Genomic DNA, 19588 nt, shown 5'->3' with positions numbered 1-19588 from the left:
CAACTAAGCAAATGCGGTGCATGATGAGAGGTGACACTGTTTTTGATAATGTTTTTGTAACCCCTTAACAAATTAAACCCAGACTTTGGTCTTCACCATGCAAACTGCGGCCGAATCACTGACTTGGCATATTGCTTCAGGAGGAAGTTCCAGTTTGCTTGGGAATCGTGATACCAAGGCAAAGCTGAACTTCTCTCCTGCATCAAAGCTGCGCTGCTCTGGCTGCTGCCTCTACCCCGACTCTAAACAGGGTCCAGCTGTCTCCATGCAGATTCCACTGGTAAAGAACAGCACTCAGCACTTCGCAGGAGACACAGAAGCACTTCACAGTATCAGAAGCCTAAAAAGGAATGTTCTGTCTTCAAACACCTCTCTTCCTCCTGTTAATACAAAACCTGTTCTTTTTTAAATATTGGCAACAACCAACAGGACGGATGTGTTGCATTTAGGTTGGTGTGGGGACCGTGTGTGATCTATCAAGTTTCTTTTGTTTTTGTGCCACTATTTTCCTTCTGAAGCGGGGACGAAGAAACATGTTAGTGGCTCCAAATTTAATAAATAACACCCAGTAGAATCCAAGCTGTGAATTTCTGTACACATGTTTTTGCTTACTACTTCTTGCTACCAATCGTATTTTCAGCACCGAACACATTTTTAAAACAGAAGCTTTGGCTTTATAATCCTGCTTGCTGTACTCTGCTTTATGTCAGTCACATCTCCTTTTTCTGGATCAAGACACTTTAGACTGCTGCCTCTTCATTTGTACGTCTTGTGTTGCTGCAGTTGGCTCACTGTGCCTGCCTTCAAGTTTTACTCTTGTATCGTGTTTTCCACGACTCAGCCTGAGACATGATTTATGCGGTCCAGAACAAGGGACGAACGGAAGTAAAAAGAAAGGGGGAAAAACAGAACAGGAGACTAAAATGGAAAAGCAGAAAAGACCAAGCAAGCGGAGTACTTTAAGATGAAGCCTTGCGTTTTCATCTCCCTATTCAAAACGAAGGATCAAATTATGCCTTTGAACTGGCTCAACTGTGCTGAAGTTATTTCCCAGTGAAGTTAATATCATAATTTCTGTTAATTTCAATAGATTGGGATTTCATTTCACCTAAAAAGCAAAACCACAGTAGCTGATGATGTTTGATGTTCAGCTGGACTTGGTTGTCAGAGCTCAGATTCTTAGTATTTTCTGAAACTGGGGCTTGTTTTCTGTGTCTTGGCACATTATATATCAGAGCAGGCACCATCCTTTGGATGAACTAGAGACTGCAGTCTCTCACTCAAATCATTCTGGTTCAAATGGGCCAAGGTCTGGCCTCTAATTCCATAGCTCCTCCTGGCTGGCGTTTGATGCTCTTCCATCAACCCTTGGACAGCCTTCATTTGTGTGCCAGAAAAATAAACAAGTTTTCCTATGTTTGGACAAGCATATTTAAGCCTCACTGTCTTGCAGAAAGTATATTGTTTGCTTTTTTCTCCTAAATGATATAGTGGGAGGCACTGACTGGATATTTTTGAAATGTGAGTTACAATGATTAAGATAATTAATAAAGGGCTCCTAGCCAGCTCAGAGCTAAAATTATACCATCCATACCAAAATATACCAGTAGCAGATCTACTTTAGTACGACATCAATGCACCTTGAAAGTGATAAAGTCGTTTTAATCTAATTATTGAGTTTGAATGAGTATGCTTTAAGTGACGAAAACATCTGAAATGCTTTTCAGCCTGTCTGTAGCTTATTCATGAAAAGTGAAACATAATGAACGTGGGAAAAAATGTAAAAGAACATTGTAAGCAATGTGCTTAGAATAATTCCTGCCTAACACCAAACACCAAAATGTTCCTTCCAATTAATACTTGCCAAAGACATTTTTGTAAGTGGCATCATATGGTAAACTTCCTGCAGAATAAGCATTGTGGCATTAATTTCTGTAGCCAGGAAACATTACGCAGCATGTTTCCTATCAAAATGAAATGGTAATATGCTTAAAAAGTTTGCAAAACTCCTGCAAAAAGTATTTTCAAACAAGTTAATCCCAAAATGACAAGCAATACTTTTAATGAAAGCACTTTTAAACAGCTGAGGTTTCTGTTTCCAAATTTTTAAAGGATCAAAAGTTTAAGTGGTTTGCATACTATCACAGCTAAAAGCAATCACAAGAAAAAAAATAATTTAGAAGAAAAGTAAAATTAAAAAAAGCTTAATCTAAAGATAGAAATCCTGATTATTTCTGTTGCTGTTACAGTTTGAGTGACCCAAATACTTGATTAAATCACAGCAGGTAAGTTACGCTATGCGATATAAAACAAAAGAATTCAAAGCACATTCTATGTAGTTAATGCAAAGCAAAAATAGAGTAATCAGCTAAATTAGAATATATTTATCTTCATGTATGTAATTGTAGAAAATGCCTTAGGCGGCTTCAATTACTCATGCTTTTCATAAAAGTCTGGAAATGACAAGATCCCTTGACAATTCTAAAGTTATGCCCAGTAGAAGAACAATCTCAAAACAGATTTGATCTCAGACTCCTTTCTGGAACAAGGCATGCATTTCAATGAACCATTCGTCTTCGGGGCTCTGCTCACCTGTTCTTACTATTGCGCTGCCTCTAAACAGCACCTCATTTTGAGAGTTGCTGAGCCTCTGTAACTTCAGCTAAGAACTTCAGGAAAATAAAGCTCTATAATTTTGCCATCTTGTATCTCAAGTGGAGTTACATCCACAGCATCAGTATATGGATGGGATATAGCTGAGGGTAAAATAGGTGAGATACGGTTACTTTTCTTACATCTGATTTCCCCCCATTATCTGGTATACTGACTCATACGTTCCTGGCAGGATGATGAAAGACAAGTCAGTACTTTGTAACTATCAGAAACCGCAATCTTCAATATACTCTTTTTTTTTTTTTCCTTCCAGCAATATTACTATTAGGTGAAGAGAATTAATTTTGATTTTCAAAGTTCATAAAGCCTTTATCTCCTGATGAGCAAGTTTTGAACAAAGGCTTGAAGTTCTCCAGAGGTTTTAAATTTGCAAGTATTACAGCTTGCAAATTACTATTTTTAAATTATTTTCTGTTTAAATTAGTATTTAGCCCCCATATCAAATGGCATAACCATTACTAATATGTTCAAATAAGGAAAACAAAGGGTTTTCCAGTTGAAGGTATGACATTACCGATGACATAAATGACTTAACTTCATAACAGGATTCTTCATCCTCGGGTGTCTCAATCATTATCAAACAAATTAGACTCTGGAAACATGTTGGCTTTACATTGTCATAAGAAATATTGCAGAGATATCGCAGCCCAATGATAATTCTAATTCTGAGCTTGTATGAGTTCTGTTAAGATAAAGAGATGGAAAGAAAAAAGGGCAAATGTGCTCACTACAGAGAAATGAGTTTAAAAAAAAAAAGAACAAAGAATCCAGACACTTCTAAAGAAACATTTCTCTTTCAAAGATATAATGCAATAGGAAAAACTTGCTTGTTGGTTTCAGTAATTATTATTCAAGTAAGGAGTGGCAGTCATCATTTGTAAGACTGTGGAGTACTAATGACAGACAGAAACTGTTTGGATTTTTTTTTTTTTTTTCAGAATCTGCAGTTTAAGGCCAATCTTTTCAGCCAGTTCATTGTAATGTAATAGTAGTATGGAATCATAGGATAATTTGGGGAATCACAGAATAATTTTGGTTGGTAAGGTTCTCTGGAAATCATATACTCCAACCTCCCTCATGCTCAGGGGAGGGGTAACTTTAGACATCAGACCAGCTTGCTGAGGGCCTTGTGCAGTCAGGTTTTGAAGACCTCCAAGACGGAGGTTCCACAGCCTCTGGGCAGCCTGTGCCAGCCTGCGACCGCTCTTGTGGAGAAAAAGTCATTCCTCGTGTCCAACTGGAATCTCTCCTGCTGCACCTTGTGACTGTTGCACCTTGTCCTTTTCTGTCCATCTCTGAAAAAAACCCATCTCCGTCTCTGGAATGCCTATTAAGGTAAGGGAAGACTGCAGTTTGGCTCCTCCATAGCCTTCCCTCCCTGAGGTGGAACAAAAACAGTTCCTTCAGTCTTTTCTCTTATGTTCTATACGCCACTCACCTGATCTTTATTTTAGTGGCTCTTCTCTAGACTTTCTCTAATTTGGTGATCTCTTTTTCTTATTAGCCTACCCTAGTATTCCAGGTGTGCCAGGCAACCTCCCTCAACCTGCTGGCTATGCTCTTGCCATTCAGAAATAATGCAGAAAATGACGGAATGTTCTAATTTGTTACAATGGAAAAAATTTACCTGTTCTCCAATTATCTAATGCCGATACTGTAGACTTAACAGCGCGAGTAGAAAAGAAATGCCTAAAAGAACTATGTTATAAATGTGATTTCAGTGTGAATGAATTAGAGCTATTAATTGGATTTTAACACAGCAATTACGATGCATTACTAGTAAAAGCTGAGCAAAATCCAAAGGAAGGAAAAAATCCCACATTTTTCATTGCTTTTTTTTCTAAAGATTGGAAAATTCTCAGTTATACCTAATAACTCTATGCTATTTTAAACCTAAGTTTATCAGAAATTTAAGAAGAAATAGACTATTGGGAGCACCACTGCACACATTATGCTAAGTCAAATTGCATGAAGTGTGACAATGGCAAAATACTTTCTTTTGATGGTTAGTTACAGCTATTTTCTTGGACTAGAAGTTACAGTGCAGATGGCAAAAGCAACAAAACAAACTTTCTTCTTCACTTTTTCTTGGTGTAATGGCATCATTATATCACATAAATGAAACCCCAAGCCCAACTTTTTAAATGGATGGTAAGTGGTTGAACAAAATTACAGTAGTTTTATGGATGCTAAGCATAGTTTTTATATATTTCATTCTAAGGAAAGGTATAACTTTGAAAGGTGTTTCAAAAACAAAAAAAAAAACCTCCTTTAAAAATGCATGCTGAAAATATTTTAATCAGAAATTTGATTTGTAATACTTCTAAAATTTGGACAATAATTATGAAGTGGTGTCCTTTGGACCAGTTTCCAGTCACAGTTTTCCTAGAATTTAAAAGACTACAATCAAAAGAGACTCCAGATCCACATTTTAGTAGCCTCAAAAAAAAAAAAAAGAAAACGAGAAGGGATGTTATTGAGTAATAACAATGAAACCAGTAAGCTGAGTATTTAGGATGCAAAACTGGGCTGCACAGTCCAACTTTGACTGACTACACATCAGAGGCAGTGAACACTGGAGACTTTTTTGCCCTAAACGTACCTGTGGAGTACAAACAGTTCTTTTTTCCTTGCCCTGCCTTCTGTCTTCAGGCCTCCTCCCCAAGTCCAAAAGACAGATGTCTTAGACTATGGCGAAAGGGCAAGCGCAGGGGAAAGAAATGGACAATGGAGTACAAAGGTGTTTCATCACCGTTCACTCTGAGCAATAAATAATCCTCGTGTCCATGCTGTCCCTGGGCTTCAGGAAGGTAGCTTCTTTGGCTTCCATTATCCATATGGACAAAAGATAAGATCTAGGATCTTGCTTTTTTTAGCTTCACATCTTTGTAAAGAATTATTTCAAGCCATTCGATAACAAGAAGGTCTTATCTGTCTCTGGGCAAATACCCAAACTTTTTGGATAACCTCAGAGACTGTTCAGATGCATTGCTGAGAGACTGCTGACAGCTGAATTTGATACCTGATATATTGAACAGATATATCTGGATAGAGAAGATACCATGTCCTACAGCTTGCAGGACAGAGGATTTCCACAGGGCTGACACTGGAAGATGTTTCAAAAGGAATTTAAGCCATTGTCCATTTACCTATTATACTTATTAGGGCCCTTAAAAGTTAGTTTTCCAGCAGCTGCTTATCTCTACGAAATGTCTCAACGAGGAAAGCTAAGCATGACTTCTGCTAGTCAAGGCATCTGACAAAACCTGACAGGCTGACCACCTGATCAGTGGTGTCTACAGTTGACAGAAGGCAAGATTTTACAGAAAGAACTTAACTTTGAAAGACTGGAGAAGGAAGAACTGGAGGGGCAACTGGAGAGGAAGCGGAAGGCTTTGAGGTTAGATTCATTGCTGGTTTTGGCTATCAGTCAGTGCTAGTTCTGACACTTGGCCTTTCCACTTTCTATCCAAGAGTGATGCCCATTACTGCTCTGAACACGTAGACCAAGCAATGGGGAGATTTCAATATCAGAACTGCAGCTGTGAGGGCAATTTCTGGAGAGTGAACTCAGCAGAATAGCCCAAGCGTGGGAAATAAGGATCTGGTGATGCATCCAAAAGCTCTAGGAAACTGGAGGAGAAAAAGACTTAATGGGAATAAAGATTTGTCAGCTTCTTACACATATTGCCAGGGCAGGAAAATGTCCTCAAATATTTAACTTCACATGTGAATTGTCACTTAGCAGTAAAAGAAGAAAGGAAGTTTGCAGTCATAGTTTATTTAGGTTTATTGTCAAACCTAATAGTTTGACAGTCGACAGATATAATACCCACTTTCCAGGGTATTGATATTAGCAGTGCTAAAAGTCCTTGATTTCTCTTGATGAAAAATACTGAAGTACAGCTTCTGCTGTCAATCAGCAATACTTCCAAAGGGGGTTAGGAAAAGTTATCAGAGAAGAAGATTGAACTGGTACTTCTTAGTGTAGAGGTTATGGCACAGAATGACTGACAACAGGCAGTCAGCCAACGGTCATTCAACCTTCTTGTGGATAATCCATTCGATGGGAGAGCTGACACATTGAACGAACCCAGGAACCTCCCCAGGAACAAGCTATCAACCTACCCATTGACTTTTCTGCTACTGTTATTTCTATTGTTATTGTTTGGAAATGTAACTCTTTATACAGTTCTTTCTTGCAAAATTCGGTCTTTTCTTTTGTTGAACTGTTTCTTAGGTCTGCTAGACAAAGAGCAAATGGCAAGCATTTTGGTACTAAAGAAGAGGAAATACAAAAGAGAAACTAGTCATGCCAAAGGTCCATCTAGTGCAGTATTCTGTTTCAAGCAATGGTCCTAAATAAATATCTAGAATGAGTAATAACAAGGGAAGCGGGTATGATATTATGCCCAGTTCACTTTCAGCCTACAATTATTTAAGATCAGTGGAATTCCTAAGTCAGATTTAATTTCACTGGTTTCAACACCACTGTAGTTTTTTTCTTCACATAAATAAAAAGTAATGTAGAGAGGGATCTGTACAAATGATGCAGAGGTCTCTAGAAATAGAAGTTCTTTCAATGTTTATTTATTTAGAATTGCAGAATTGGTGCCAAAATGTTGGCATGTTGAAACAGTCTCAGAGAAAAACTTCCCATGTAATTGTAAACTGTAATCCGTGATGCATCCTTAAAAACTGAGTTTGTCACAAATGGTTTCTGGATAGATGATCCAAATGTGGCAATGATTGCATGCCTGATGTCATTGTTGTAAGATGCTTTTGTAGTTGTTCTCTATTAACAAAGCCCTAAGCAAAGTTTCTCAAAATTAATTTTGACATTGCAGTAGGACGTTTGTACTTTATGCATTTCATGCACATGTACAGACACTTATGCATGTATGGATGGACCATGTATAACCATGTATACATACACCTGTCTGGAAGACACCAGTTTTCCAGAAGAGTATCAATTTGTTCAGATCCCTTGTAGAGCTAATTATCAAAATTACCTCTTGTGCCTCATTACAGAATAGATTGGTTTCTCATTCTGTAAGTTTCTTTACATCTGTTCTCTTAATATTTTCACCTTACAGCCTACTGCTTTTAATAAATTCCAATGTTTATTGAGATAACTTATTAATTAACATCAAGCAGCAAAGCCACTGCCTGGATCACCAAAAAAAAAGTCTAGCACCTTCCAAACTGACTATGTGAGGAAAGCAAATCAGTTTTCAACATGTTAGCAAACTTAGGAAATTCTTCCTTATGATCTATAACTTTCTCTATAAAAAGTCTGTTTTCTGACATGTCCACTGTGCCCTATGGGTCACTTATATGTAAATCATCAACAGGAAAATTAAAAAGTCCATACAAATATATTAATTTGGTGAAGAGCTCAGGAGCACTTCAACATAATGTGGAAACATGATAGGAGGGATAGAGTAACCTATAAATGTATCTTAGATTTTAGTGGCAGAAATTCTGAAAGAAATCTGAAGTTGTACACAGTAGCTTTAAAACAACCTTATCAATATGTTGCTAGCGTTCTGCATCAAGGATAAAAGGTGTATGGTTTAGATCAGTCTTGGGTCAAGCAATTAAATTTATTTCCATTTAAAGTTTTAGCGAGGATTTTTATGTATGGCTGTGCAATACATAACCTTTAGACGTCACATGCTGTCCACTTTGAATAAGGACAAGTTCTAACTTTGCTACCTGGCCTTGGCACTGAGTGGTTAAATTTTTCTCAATCTAGTATCTGTGCTCTTAAAAAATAAATTTCCCATCCTAAAGGACAGAAGGCCACTGCCCTAAAGTAGGATCTAATGTATTTTAAGCTGCCTCAAAAGCATAAAACACTTTCCTATGCAAATTCAGTCAAGAGGGAACATTACTATTAAAACAATTTCCCAATGTCTTTGATAGCAAACAAAAAAATCCTTTCCCCATAATTTTATGAGATGTTCTGCTAAAAATATGTATACAGTGACTTGCAGTATATACAATAACAGCACAACCTTGAAAACTTATGAGAGTCTAAAATTTCAGCACGTTGACAATAATTTAATGTATCAGATCTCTTGACTGGATAGTTTGGATAGCAATAGCGAGATAGCAATGCCACCTCTGTGGCTCAAGACCAAATTTAGCTGCTTTTACCCTTTTAAAATGTCATTTCAAACACACTCATGAATCACATCAGTATTTCCTAATTGCTTATGTATATTATAATCTGATTCATTTCCCCAAGTACTAATTTAACCATTTTTTATTATTTCTGTCCTTTTTTTTTTTTTGAGCAGCAGCAGTGTAGTGCTTGAACTATTATACTTGGCAATTTCTTTGTTTTCTTTATGGGAAACCCAAGAAATTTAAAGTGAAATTTTCTTCTTCTTTCAGGTTGGCAACTATTCTCACATTTTCCAATTAGCCTAAACTAATAGAATTTGGTAGAAAACCAAGTTCCATTTTTACTGCCTATTTCAACAGCATCATGATTTTTTTTTTTTGGCCAAATTATATATGTTAGTCACAGAAACTACTTCATTAGTTAGTGATTGCAAAGCTTGATTCCAAAAGGACCAACACTTAGAAGTTATCAACACTTATGTACCTGCTTCATTGTTACTCAGTAATAGTTCTTAATGACTGTTTAGTTTCTACTCATGTAAGTAGTTCTCCACGACTGCTGAGTAAATACCAATTACTCACATGAGAACACGTAGGCCTGCGTACAAACGTTTGGAGGTTGAGATTCCGGCTGCCCCTATGGGATATTGTTCCCAGTGTATAAAGGCATATCCATCAAGAAAGTTAAGTTGAAATAAATTCCCAGTGTGAATTTAAAAAGCATTAGTTAAAGAATATTAAACTCTAATGCACGTGGACATATGTTATTAAGAAAATGCATCTTGGTATCTTCACTTGATCTTCTTCCACCTCTCTTAGGTTTACGCTACATAATGTATATCTACCAGTACCGGAAACTGTATGTTTTGGAAAACATCTGGAAAAGGTGTTGATAATGCAGTATTTTAATAAATGGAATACTTTACATCTTATCAGATGGAAGATCTTTAGTTTAAAAGCGGTATGTTGTACGTGCGTCTGGGTCTTACTATGTCGGTGCAAGGACTGATAACTGAATGCCTAATCACCCCGGCTTCTCTTTCAACAGAAGAAACAGTCCCATTTCAAGCAAGATTTTCCACAGTCCAGTTGAACTATACTCGAGCCATATTAAATTTTTTTTTTAAACTATAGTATCATTGAAACTTGATAAACATATAAGAACTAAGAGCCTTTTAGTCCTAAGCGTTTACAGAGCAGAGCCACATTTAAAACGAATTATATATTCATTTAAATGCTGCTACCAGACTGTCTTTCTATTCCTGTTCTCTTTTGCCTTTTTATATTCCCACTTCATTTTTTCTATAGTATTAAAAAGGGATTATGTAATATGATGTTCTGGTGAATGCAGGACCTTTTCTACTCCCTAATAAATATTAAAAAATATTTTGCATACATCCTGTGAACAAGGCTTGTGAAATCATAATGGGATGACTTATGAACATTCATCTTTCCTACACTGAAGTATAATCTAGTCAACTGGATGGTATAGCAAATCGTCCTGACACGTTTATATTAATGCATATTTAAATGAGAATAAGAAATAAATAGTAAAATTTATGTTAAAGACTTCTAAAGGCTTAACAGCATCTTACTAAGTATATATGTCAGCTTAATCTAATCCTCCTACTTCTAACACGTTCTGTGGTCTCAGCACGGTGCCCATAATGCTCTCGTATGTTATGAGGGATTGCCTCTGAGAAGTTCACCATCAGTACTACACTTTGTTCAATAAAACTTTACATCTGGTCTTAGGATGACAGAAAGCTATCTGTCTCAGATTTGCATTACAAACCTTTAGCTTCTTTTGACATCAGTAACACCGGCTATAAAAATTTCCAATAACCTGTTACGATATGCAGAGAGTACATATTCCTGTTGCCCATCTTACTGTGTCAGGTACAAACAAATTTCTCTAATTTATTTGGACAGTTTTAAATAAATGACAATTTCTTTGCACCAAAAAAGCACTCATCTAATCAGAGGCTCATTTGAGAAGATCTGTGGCACTATTTCCTCCTTTCACTCCAATGATTTTAAGTTCTAATCAGAAAAAAGTACCTTTATTCTTTTCCTTGCTGTTCCTAGAGGAGACAGTACATTACAATTCAGGATCTTACAAGAATTACTGGAGGCTATTTGCTGATCTTATGACATGATGGAAGTCCACCTGAAATCCACTACGACTGGAACAGTTATCTCTTCAACTATCTCTCTTGATTTCTGAGACGTGATAATTTCCGTCTTTTCCATTATAGATACAACTGTCTGATGTGTTTCACATTGAAAACATTTGAATAGCAGTGTCTAGCATCCCCTGCCACGATATTAATTATCTTTCCTCAGCAGACAATGCATCTGATGGTAGTTGAAGACTCCAAAAGGACAGAGCTACTTGTGGGATTAACTGTGTCTAACACATGTCGGAGATCAAACATGTCACTAACAGATCATCATACAGATGGTTAGCAACCAGCACTACCTGAGCTGAATTAATAAATGGCAAATCTCAATATCATTTGTGTTCTGGCAGCCACATCAAGGAAACAATATTTTTTAAAAGTCCATTTATTAGGCCTGCAGGTTTTTAGGTCAAGATCAGTATATTTCTGCTTTACCCTGTGTCCTCGTAAAATGCTACTCTGTATCTGAAAGACAGTTGTTACCAACTATTTGATGAGTAGCCTAAGTAAATTCTGATACCCACCTAGACACACTCTGCAACAGAAAGTAACCTTTGGAGGCAGCAGAAATCACCACAGAGACACCCAAATACTCAAAATATCTTAGGGCAAGCCTACAGAGAGAGGTATGAGCAAGTTTTGGCCATGCTCGGACAGACCTGACAAGACACAAAGCAGTGCTATTTTGGAAGCCAGTACTGTCCCCTCTTGTGACTCACCACATTCAGATTCGTGCATTTTATTAAGCAGAACAAGCTTCTCTCAACTTGCCTAAATATTTTATATGTGTGCTTCGAATTCTATTCAGGTAATGAACTAAGCTTCTGGGTAATGTAAAACATGTTTTCTTTTTTTCTCCCTTGGTCCTGAATCCAGATTTACGAAGAAGGCTGACAAGTTAATGGGCTGTTGTAGATGAAAAATGAGGACCACCTCAAGGCTCAAGAGGCAAACGGGAATACACTATGAGGAACTGGAAGAAGCAGTGGTCATCACAACATAACAATCTCTAATACCTTGGGCTGGTGTTATAGGCAGGTTAAAATACCACGGGATTCAAAAGAAAGACCTGACATTAGTTCCGGTATATTACATCTGTGAAGCACGCTAAAGGACACACATATTTGCAGTAATTCTGCCAGTCAAAACTAAAGACTGCCAATAATAACAGAAGATAAAACATAGACTATATCATCTTGCTTATGGACACTGTCTAAGGGATACTGAAATGAATGGGTACATCTTGGAGACATTATACAGTGCTTTTTAAAATGAGAATTAATCCATATGTGTAAGCACATTTTAAATTATAAGAAATATAATTATAATAGTAGTGCAAAAGACAGTCAAGGACATAGCTCAGTAATATGCTGTATCCTTTGGAAAGCTGAGGAGGCTTCACCGGAGACTACATCCTTTCCAGGGTTCCAAGGACACGTATTAGCAGTACACTTAAATATGTTCCTGTGTCTTAACAATACCTTAAAAATTAGTCTTCTGATTTTAAATCAGAAACAGTATATATACAATAGTCTTATTTAAGATTGAAATTATCAGTAAGACACACTTCAGCTACAACTATTTTAATTTGAGTAATTATTTTCAAATATATAGCATATTTGTTCTTCCCATTACATGAACTTTCTGGAAATTTTTCAGAAGTAGAAAAAAGTTATTTTTAAATTCTTCATCAATGAATTAATGCTACTTGTAAATTTAATGTATTCTATATATTCTACAGATTTGCAAGAATGTATTTCTTACCAGTGGGGATAATGATAAAATTGCTATAATGGCAGAAATTATTATGACAGTGCAGAGATCTGAACACAACTAGGATGAATATATGACAATCACAACAAATCTTCCTATGTCTATGCCATTGGTAGTATAACGTGAATGGAACTGAATCAAATTTTTATGCACGCAATTTATTCATTATATTGATGAATATATTTAATAAAGCAAATAAAATTTATTTGAAAGTAATTATTGTATGGCCTGAGAAATATCAGAAAGAGAGCAGGCAAAACGGTAATGTTAATCCCATGCCAGGAACATGTTTTATCAGGTTTCCTTTTAGCTCTTAAACAAGATGTAGTAAAAACAACAACATTCTGTCAGACTATATGTTCATTCCTTGCTTCCTGGATTAAATATGCTTATTCTATGCCACATTTTTATAGCTTTCAATTCCTGTACTTTAAATCTATTAAACAATGTCAAGTTGAATTTTCTTCAAAAACTGCTGCAGGTTAAGAAAAAAAAATAGGACAGTAGAATATTTGAGGGCTAACATTTATGTCAGCTAATTAATATGGATCAGTTGTGGTCTGCAAGGATTTTTAAAGTGCATGCATCTTTGAGATAAATATAGACTAAGGATCTGATTTTGTTCCTTCTCAAATTGATAACAAAGCTCTCACTGATTTCAGTAAAAGTATGGTCTACCAGTTTTATTGGCCTGACAGATAAAATAAGCTGTTGTGCTCTTGCATAATGTTAGTTGTCCCAGATTGAGCATAGCCCGAAACACAGAGCTACAACATAACAAATAAATTACAATTGCAACGTTATATTTATTATTCTGTATTCTCTTTACTTGGTAAGGCAATGAGATTTTGCAAAAATAAACATTGGGAAAAAAAAACAGTAAACTTGTTTGGTTAGCAAGTTCTATTTAAATAAGTTGGTAAGAAAACAGCCCATGTTCAAAACCAGACATCCTCTAATCTACAGGATATAGCACCATTTTCTTGTTTTAAAACATTAATATTTCATTCTTTATTCTTAAAAGAGTGCCTGTTAGCACACAGAATTTGGTCATTTGAACATAGTTCTAGATCATGACAAAAGCAGGCTACCAAGTGGACAACTGTTCAAAGACTTTTGTGCAAAAGATTCATTCTCCTTATGTTCGACCCTGAGGTGGCTGGACTTCTCAGCAACCTCTCTTTCATGGAATCACAGAACAACTCAGATTGGAGCGAGATCATGTAATCCAACCTCCTACTCAAAGTCAGGTCAGCTGTGAGATCAGACAAGTAACCCAGGGCTTTATCCTGTTTGGACTTCAAAACTTCCAAGAATAGAACCTTTCTATATAAGAAGCATGCCTGGTAACCAGAAAAATAACGAATTTATCTTAATCATAGAATTGTTTAGGTTGGAAAACACCTTTAAGATCGTCAAGTCCAACTGTTAAGCTAGCACTGCCAAGTCCACCACTAAACCATGTCCCTCAGCACCATATCTACACATCTTTTAAATGCCTCCAGGGGTAATGACTCAACCACTTCCCTGGGCAGCCAGTTCCAATGTTTGACAACCCCTTCTGTGAAGAAATTTTTCCTAATATCCAGTCTAAACTTCCCCTGGCACAACTTGAGGCCATTTCCTCTTGTCCTGTCACTTGCTACCTGGGAGAAGAAACCAACACCCACCTCACTACAACCTCTTTTCAGGCAGTTGTAGAGAATGATAAGGTCTCCCCTCAGCCTCCTTTTCTTCAGATTAAACAACCCCAGTTCCCTCAGCTACTCCTTACAGGACTTGTTCTCCAGACCCTTCACCAGCTTCACTGCCCTTCCCTGGACACGCTCCAGGACCTCAACGTCTTTCTTGTAGTGAGAGACCCAAAACTGAACACAGTAGTTGAGGTGAGGCATCACCAGTGCTGAGTACAGGGAGACAATCACTTCCCTAGTACTGCTGGCCATGCTATTTCTGATACCTGCTGGGATGCTGTTGACCTTCTTGGCCACCTGTCCTTGAAAGGCACTTCTAAAATGTCTTCTTCCAATGAAACCTTATGCATAAGTAAGCAAAAATTACCTTATGCTTAACACCTAGTTTCTGTCATCATAAGTCTTACCTGTTTGTAGTGCTTCAGCATGAAAGACATCCTCCTTGAAGAAAGCTCTAAAAGACAAAGGACTTGCATTGCAGTCTTCTGAAAGTTTCTCAACAGCTTGTCTAAACATAGCAACTAAGTCATGAAGAGGTCCGTTTAAATCAGGCTGAGAAGCTGATGGTGAAATCAAGCTCAGACGTACAGAGATTGATGCACAAGATGCAGAACTAGACTCCACAGATTCGCACTCAATTTGGAAGCCCTCTGACAACATCTTCATTGCAAAATGTTTTCTTTGGAGTGGATCATCAACTGCTGCAACAGCATGCCATTCAATGGCAGCATCTCTGGGTAGGTGCGATATTACAACCACAGTAAGCAACCCACAAACGGCAGTCACATCATGATACGTCTCTGAATCTTCAACCTACAAGATAAACAAAACATTGTGCATATTACAGAGCTGGTAGAAAATAATGTTGCTCACATTCAGTTGATATATTCAAAAAAGTATGTGCAGTACAGTTATTTCTCAGAGACTGTTCTTCCCCTAAACTTTCCTTCTTATTGAAAAGTCATCTTGAGCAGTTAGGAATTTGTCTGACAGTATCTGCTCATTTTTGCAATCTCAAACTACTGTTAAGCCTGTACCATTTAAAAAAATGCTGATGATAGTGTATTTTGCACTCATTTTGCAGTCAAAAAAAAAGTATTTTTGCATACATTCTGTCTGTACCAATGGTCTTTGAAGAATATAAATGGTAGGAACTACTGAAACTACAGAAATTAGTTAGTAAAGCACATCAGATTTATTTTCACCGTTGGAGTACTAAAGACACAGTTCAGACAGTTCTGAAAAGCAGAATGATCTTGAACAAACCCTCTTAGAAGACATAATGTGTTTTCTTAATAGCAGAGCTCATTTAGGAAGTACATTTAAATTGTTTTCACCTCAACCAGCATGTTTAATTAGCTAACTAGGTAAGCTAACTCTGAGTAACCGAGTTCCTTTTCTTCTGACGGTATTAAAGTGGGACAGGCTTTCTGCTTCTTTGTAAAAAATTTTACACTGTAGAATGTTAACAGTGAATATTACGTTTCAAAATCCCAAAACACTCTTGTGTGTCCTGTGTGGAAGAAATTGTGAATTTGTAGCCATTTCAACCTAAAAGAATTAGACCTATGTGCATTAAATAGCATTACCTTTGAATCTTAACAAACCTACGATAAGTTCATAAAAGAATTATCTTGTCCCTGTGTTGTTACTATGTGTTCAATCCTTTTTCACATGAATTCCAACAAAAACAACCTTAGAGCTTTAAACTAGGAACAATACGTTGTGCTGGGCTGACTCCATGCAGCCGCTAAGCACCACGCAGCTGCTGGCTTACTCCTTCCCTCCCCGACGGCACAGCTGAGAAAACTTGTGGATCAAGATAAAGATGGTTTAATAAGCGAAGAAAAAAGGAAGAAGAAAAAGGAGAAAAACAAAACAAGTGATGCAACAAGTGATGCAGTGATACTCAACACCTCCCCACCAGCAGACTGATACCCAGCGAGACTGTGAGCAATGGTATCCTCCCAGAGACCCCTCCCCTTAGTTTTTATGGCTGAATATGGTGTTATATGGAATGAAATATCCCTTTGGGTCAGTTGAGGTCAGCTGTCCCAGCTGTGTCCTCTCCCAACTTCTTGTGCACCCCCCCCCCCCCCCAGCCTACTCGCTGGCGGGGTGGTGTGACAAACAGAGAAGGCCTTGGCGCTGTGCCAGCACTGCACAGCAATAGCTAAAAACCCCGGTGCGTTATCAACGCTGCCTCAGTCACACGTCCACACCATAGCACCATACAGGTTGCTATGAAGAAAGTTAAGTCCATCCTGTTACCTTATACTTAAATACATATACTCATACTCCTATTATGTATACAACAAGGTCTGTTTATGGAAAGTAACCCCCTCTGATGATATACGTACTCTCAAAAAGTATGAATTTACATTATCTTATCAGCTCTCTGAACACACTTTTTTTGGAACAACCGTTCAAATAGTTGAAATGCTTACTCTGGCCAGCAGATTTTTTTTTTTTTCTTACTTTTTCCTCCATTTTTATGGACAGACAATATATTAAGCATTTTTAATATTAGTGACTTACACCATCTTCTTTGTGTACACAGATAATGACTTTTTTATACACCAATTTGCTTACACTGCAGTACATACTGGTGATATTGTCCATTGCTTGACCTCTGAAAGGAAAAATAATAACAAGGCAAACCTGTCATTTTGCCTGAAGTCGATAAGGCCATATAACTCACAGTACCTTCAATTCACAGGCTCAATTTTCCTCCACTCGCTCTCAACTTTGAGAGGAAGAAATAATGACAGGTTACAGGCACTTTATTTCAAAATTCACTCACAAAGTTATTGACAAGCGTTTTGCACAGAATATCTTTGATGCTTGACCCTCGTGAGCTGTTTACATGAAAAATGCACTTACTTCTATATTAACGATAGTGGAGTCTAATTCTACACCAAACATGCAGCAATTGCTTTAGCATTTCTGGTTTTGATATGGGAACAAAAATAGGGATAATTTGTCTCAAATTGCAGTCACTTCAGTCATAATAAAATCTCGCTGACTACTGTTTGCTTTCAGTACTTTCATTAGGCCAGCCGGGGCTGTTATTAAGGTACCAACACATAAATGTTATATTAGCACTTAACAGGAGGAGCACGGTATTCTCCTCTAGGAGATGAATTCTAACCTTGTCAATATAATTCTGCTCTGAGTGCTGTAAAACAGTTTGAAAAGATGAAATACTGGAGCTTTCCACTGAGGGGAAAAAAAAAAAAAAAAAAAAAAAAAGTCATGCTCATTCAGGCTTAAAGGCCACTTTGCTGGCCCAAGGTGCTGAGGTACTCTTTAGAAAAAAAAAGTCTAAAGAAGCTCTCTCAGGTCACATCAAGCACTAAGACAAAGTTTTCAACTTCCCTGTACTTGTCTTAGGTTGTTAAATCAATTACTCACTATTTCTGCTTGCCTTCAGCTGCCATTTAGAATACGAAGAACTACATGAAAATTAAGGCCAGGAGAAGGCACATTTCCAAATTTAACAAACGAGAATCATTCTGAGTGAAAGAGTGTTCACGGTGTACCTGTACAGTACTATAGCACTCGTAACCTTTAACTTTAGAGTTTGCACAAAGCACAAGTGATGGAGCTACTGGGGACTAATAATCTTTCATCAGCTGCTACAGAATCATACAGAAATACTTCTAACAATGACCTCTCCTGACTTACTTTCAAGAAATTGCTGACATTTGTGTTGTACGTGGATGCCGCATTTACGAGTTACCTTTCAGAAATTTACAAGTGTCTTAAACAGCTGCATATCTTTATGATAGCCTGTCTAGCAAATGAGGGTGAATATATAAGGTCTGCTAAGAAATGCTATTCATATGATGCTGGAACAATATAAGTAATTATTAAGAGTGAAAACGAAGAGGAATTATTTTATGACTAAGCTGCTCTTTACAATTGATTCTGCTCTCTCATCAACAGAATCCAGCACTTTTGGCAGACAGCTGTGGTACCATGAAGAAAAACATGTTTTTAGGGTTCTTGCCCAAGGATACTGTTGTAGACTGTTCTATAAAGGAGCACAGGCTTTGGCTGTGTCCTTCTATGTCTTCAGTCTTGAAAAAATTAAGGGAGAAAGGAAGCAGTTTGGCTTGTAATTCTTGAAAAAAAAGTGGGAACCTTTGTAAAATTTTTATTACTGAGAGATGAGAAAACACCGTTGGACCAAACACTATTGAAAGCAGTGATTCCTTAAAGTATGTTTGACCTGAATTTTACAAATCTTTGGAAATTAGGCTGTAGGTGTAGCTGTCATCTAAAGGTATTTGCCCTTAAATACTTATTTGCTAGCTATCAGGATTCAAATGATTTTCAATTCACGGGAGAGAGCCTGCCTGTCGAAGATCCCCATTTCCAGTTGTTAGCTTTTCCACAGGATTTAATTCTTTCCAAGAATAAATACTGCGAGGTAACTTGGCACCAGGAACAGTTCGGATGCCATAGGGGAAAATGAGCATATTGCAAAGGTTCATTGTCGACTGCTGAGATAATATGGAGGCGGATGCTAATTCCGTGCTACTCTTTTACATGATCTGATTCAAAGAGGGCTGGAGAAGGAAGCCAGGCAACATCCTTTCGCTGTGCAGGAGACAGCCTCTGACAATAAATGACTCTGTAAAAATGTCTTCTTTCAGGAACGGATGCAAACTGGATCATCTCGGAGGCCACGCTATGACGGGATTTTGATTCTGTCATGCTATGAAATGGTAGATCCCAAAACTTTGGACAAAAATTTGATATGACAAGTGATTTAGCTCTTACTGAATCTCATGTCAGACTGTCCTCAAACATGATTCATAATATCCTCCCTGTGACAACAGGATCATCTGCTACTCATTTTATCAAAGGTGGAGTCTCAGAAAGTTTGGAAAAGGAAGGCAAAAAGCAGATTTTTCTAAATACGTGCATGATATCCATATAATTCTCTATCCAGAGGACTGTGAACACTCTCATTTTTTAACACTTTGCTTTGAAAAAAACCACAACTCAACAAAGGACTTTTCCCACCATGAAGAAAATACTGATATTCTTCTGGCGATACAATACACATTTCAATAACTCAGGGGAAAAACAGAAGATATGGAGGAGATTTTCAGAGGACTGTGA

The 19588-nt window shown here is 37.3% G+C and overlaps 1 protein-coding gene across 1 annotated transcript in view; it reads right to left on the bottom strand.

Moving 5' to 3' along the window:
- The window catches only part of DPH6 (diphthamine biosynthesis 6), a 213376-nt gene that overhangs the window by 25117 nt on the left and 168671 nt on the right, over positions 1-19588 (bottom strand). Inside the window, exon 14 of the mRNA XM_082485511.1 lies at positions 14863-15268. Coding sequence (XP_082341637.1) covers positions 14863-15268 — 406 coding nt within the window. The remainder of the gene's footprint in view (positions 1-14862; positions 15269-19588) is intronic.

Source organism: Vanellus vanellus, assembly GCF_965231255.1.
Source record: "Vanellus vanellus genome assembly, chromosome: 6".
NCBI lineage: Eukaryota > Metazoa > Chordata > Aves > Charadriiformes > Charadriidae > Vanellus > Vanellus vanellus.
This window is presented reverse-complemented; position numbering and strand designations above follow the sequence as displayed.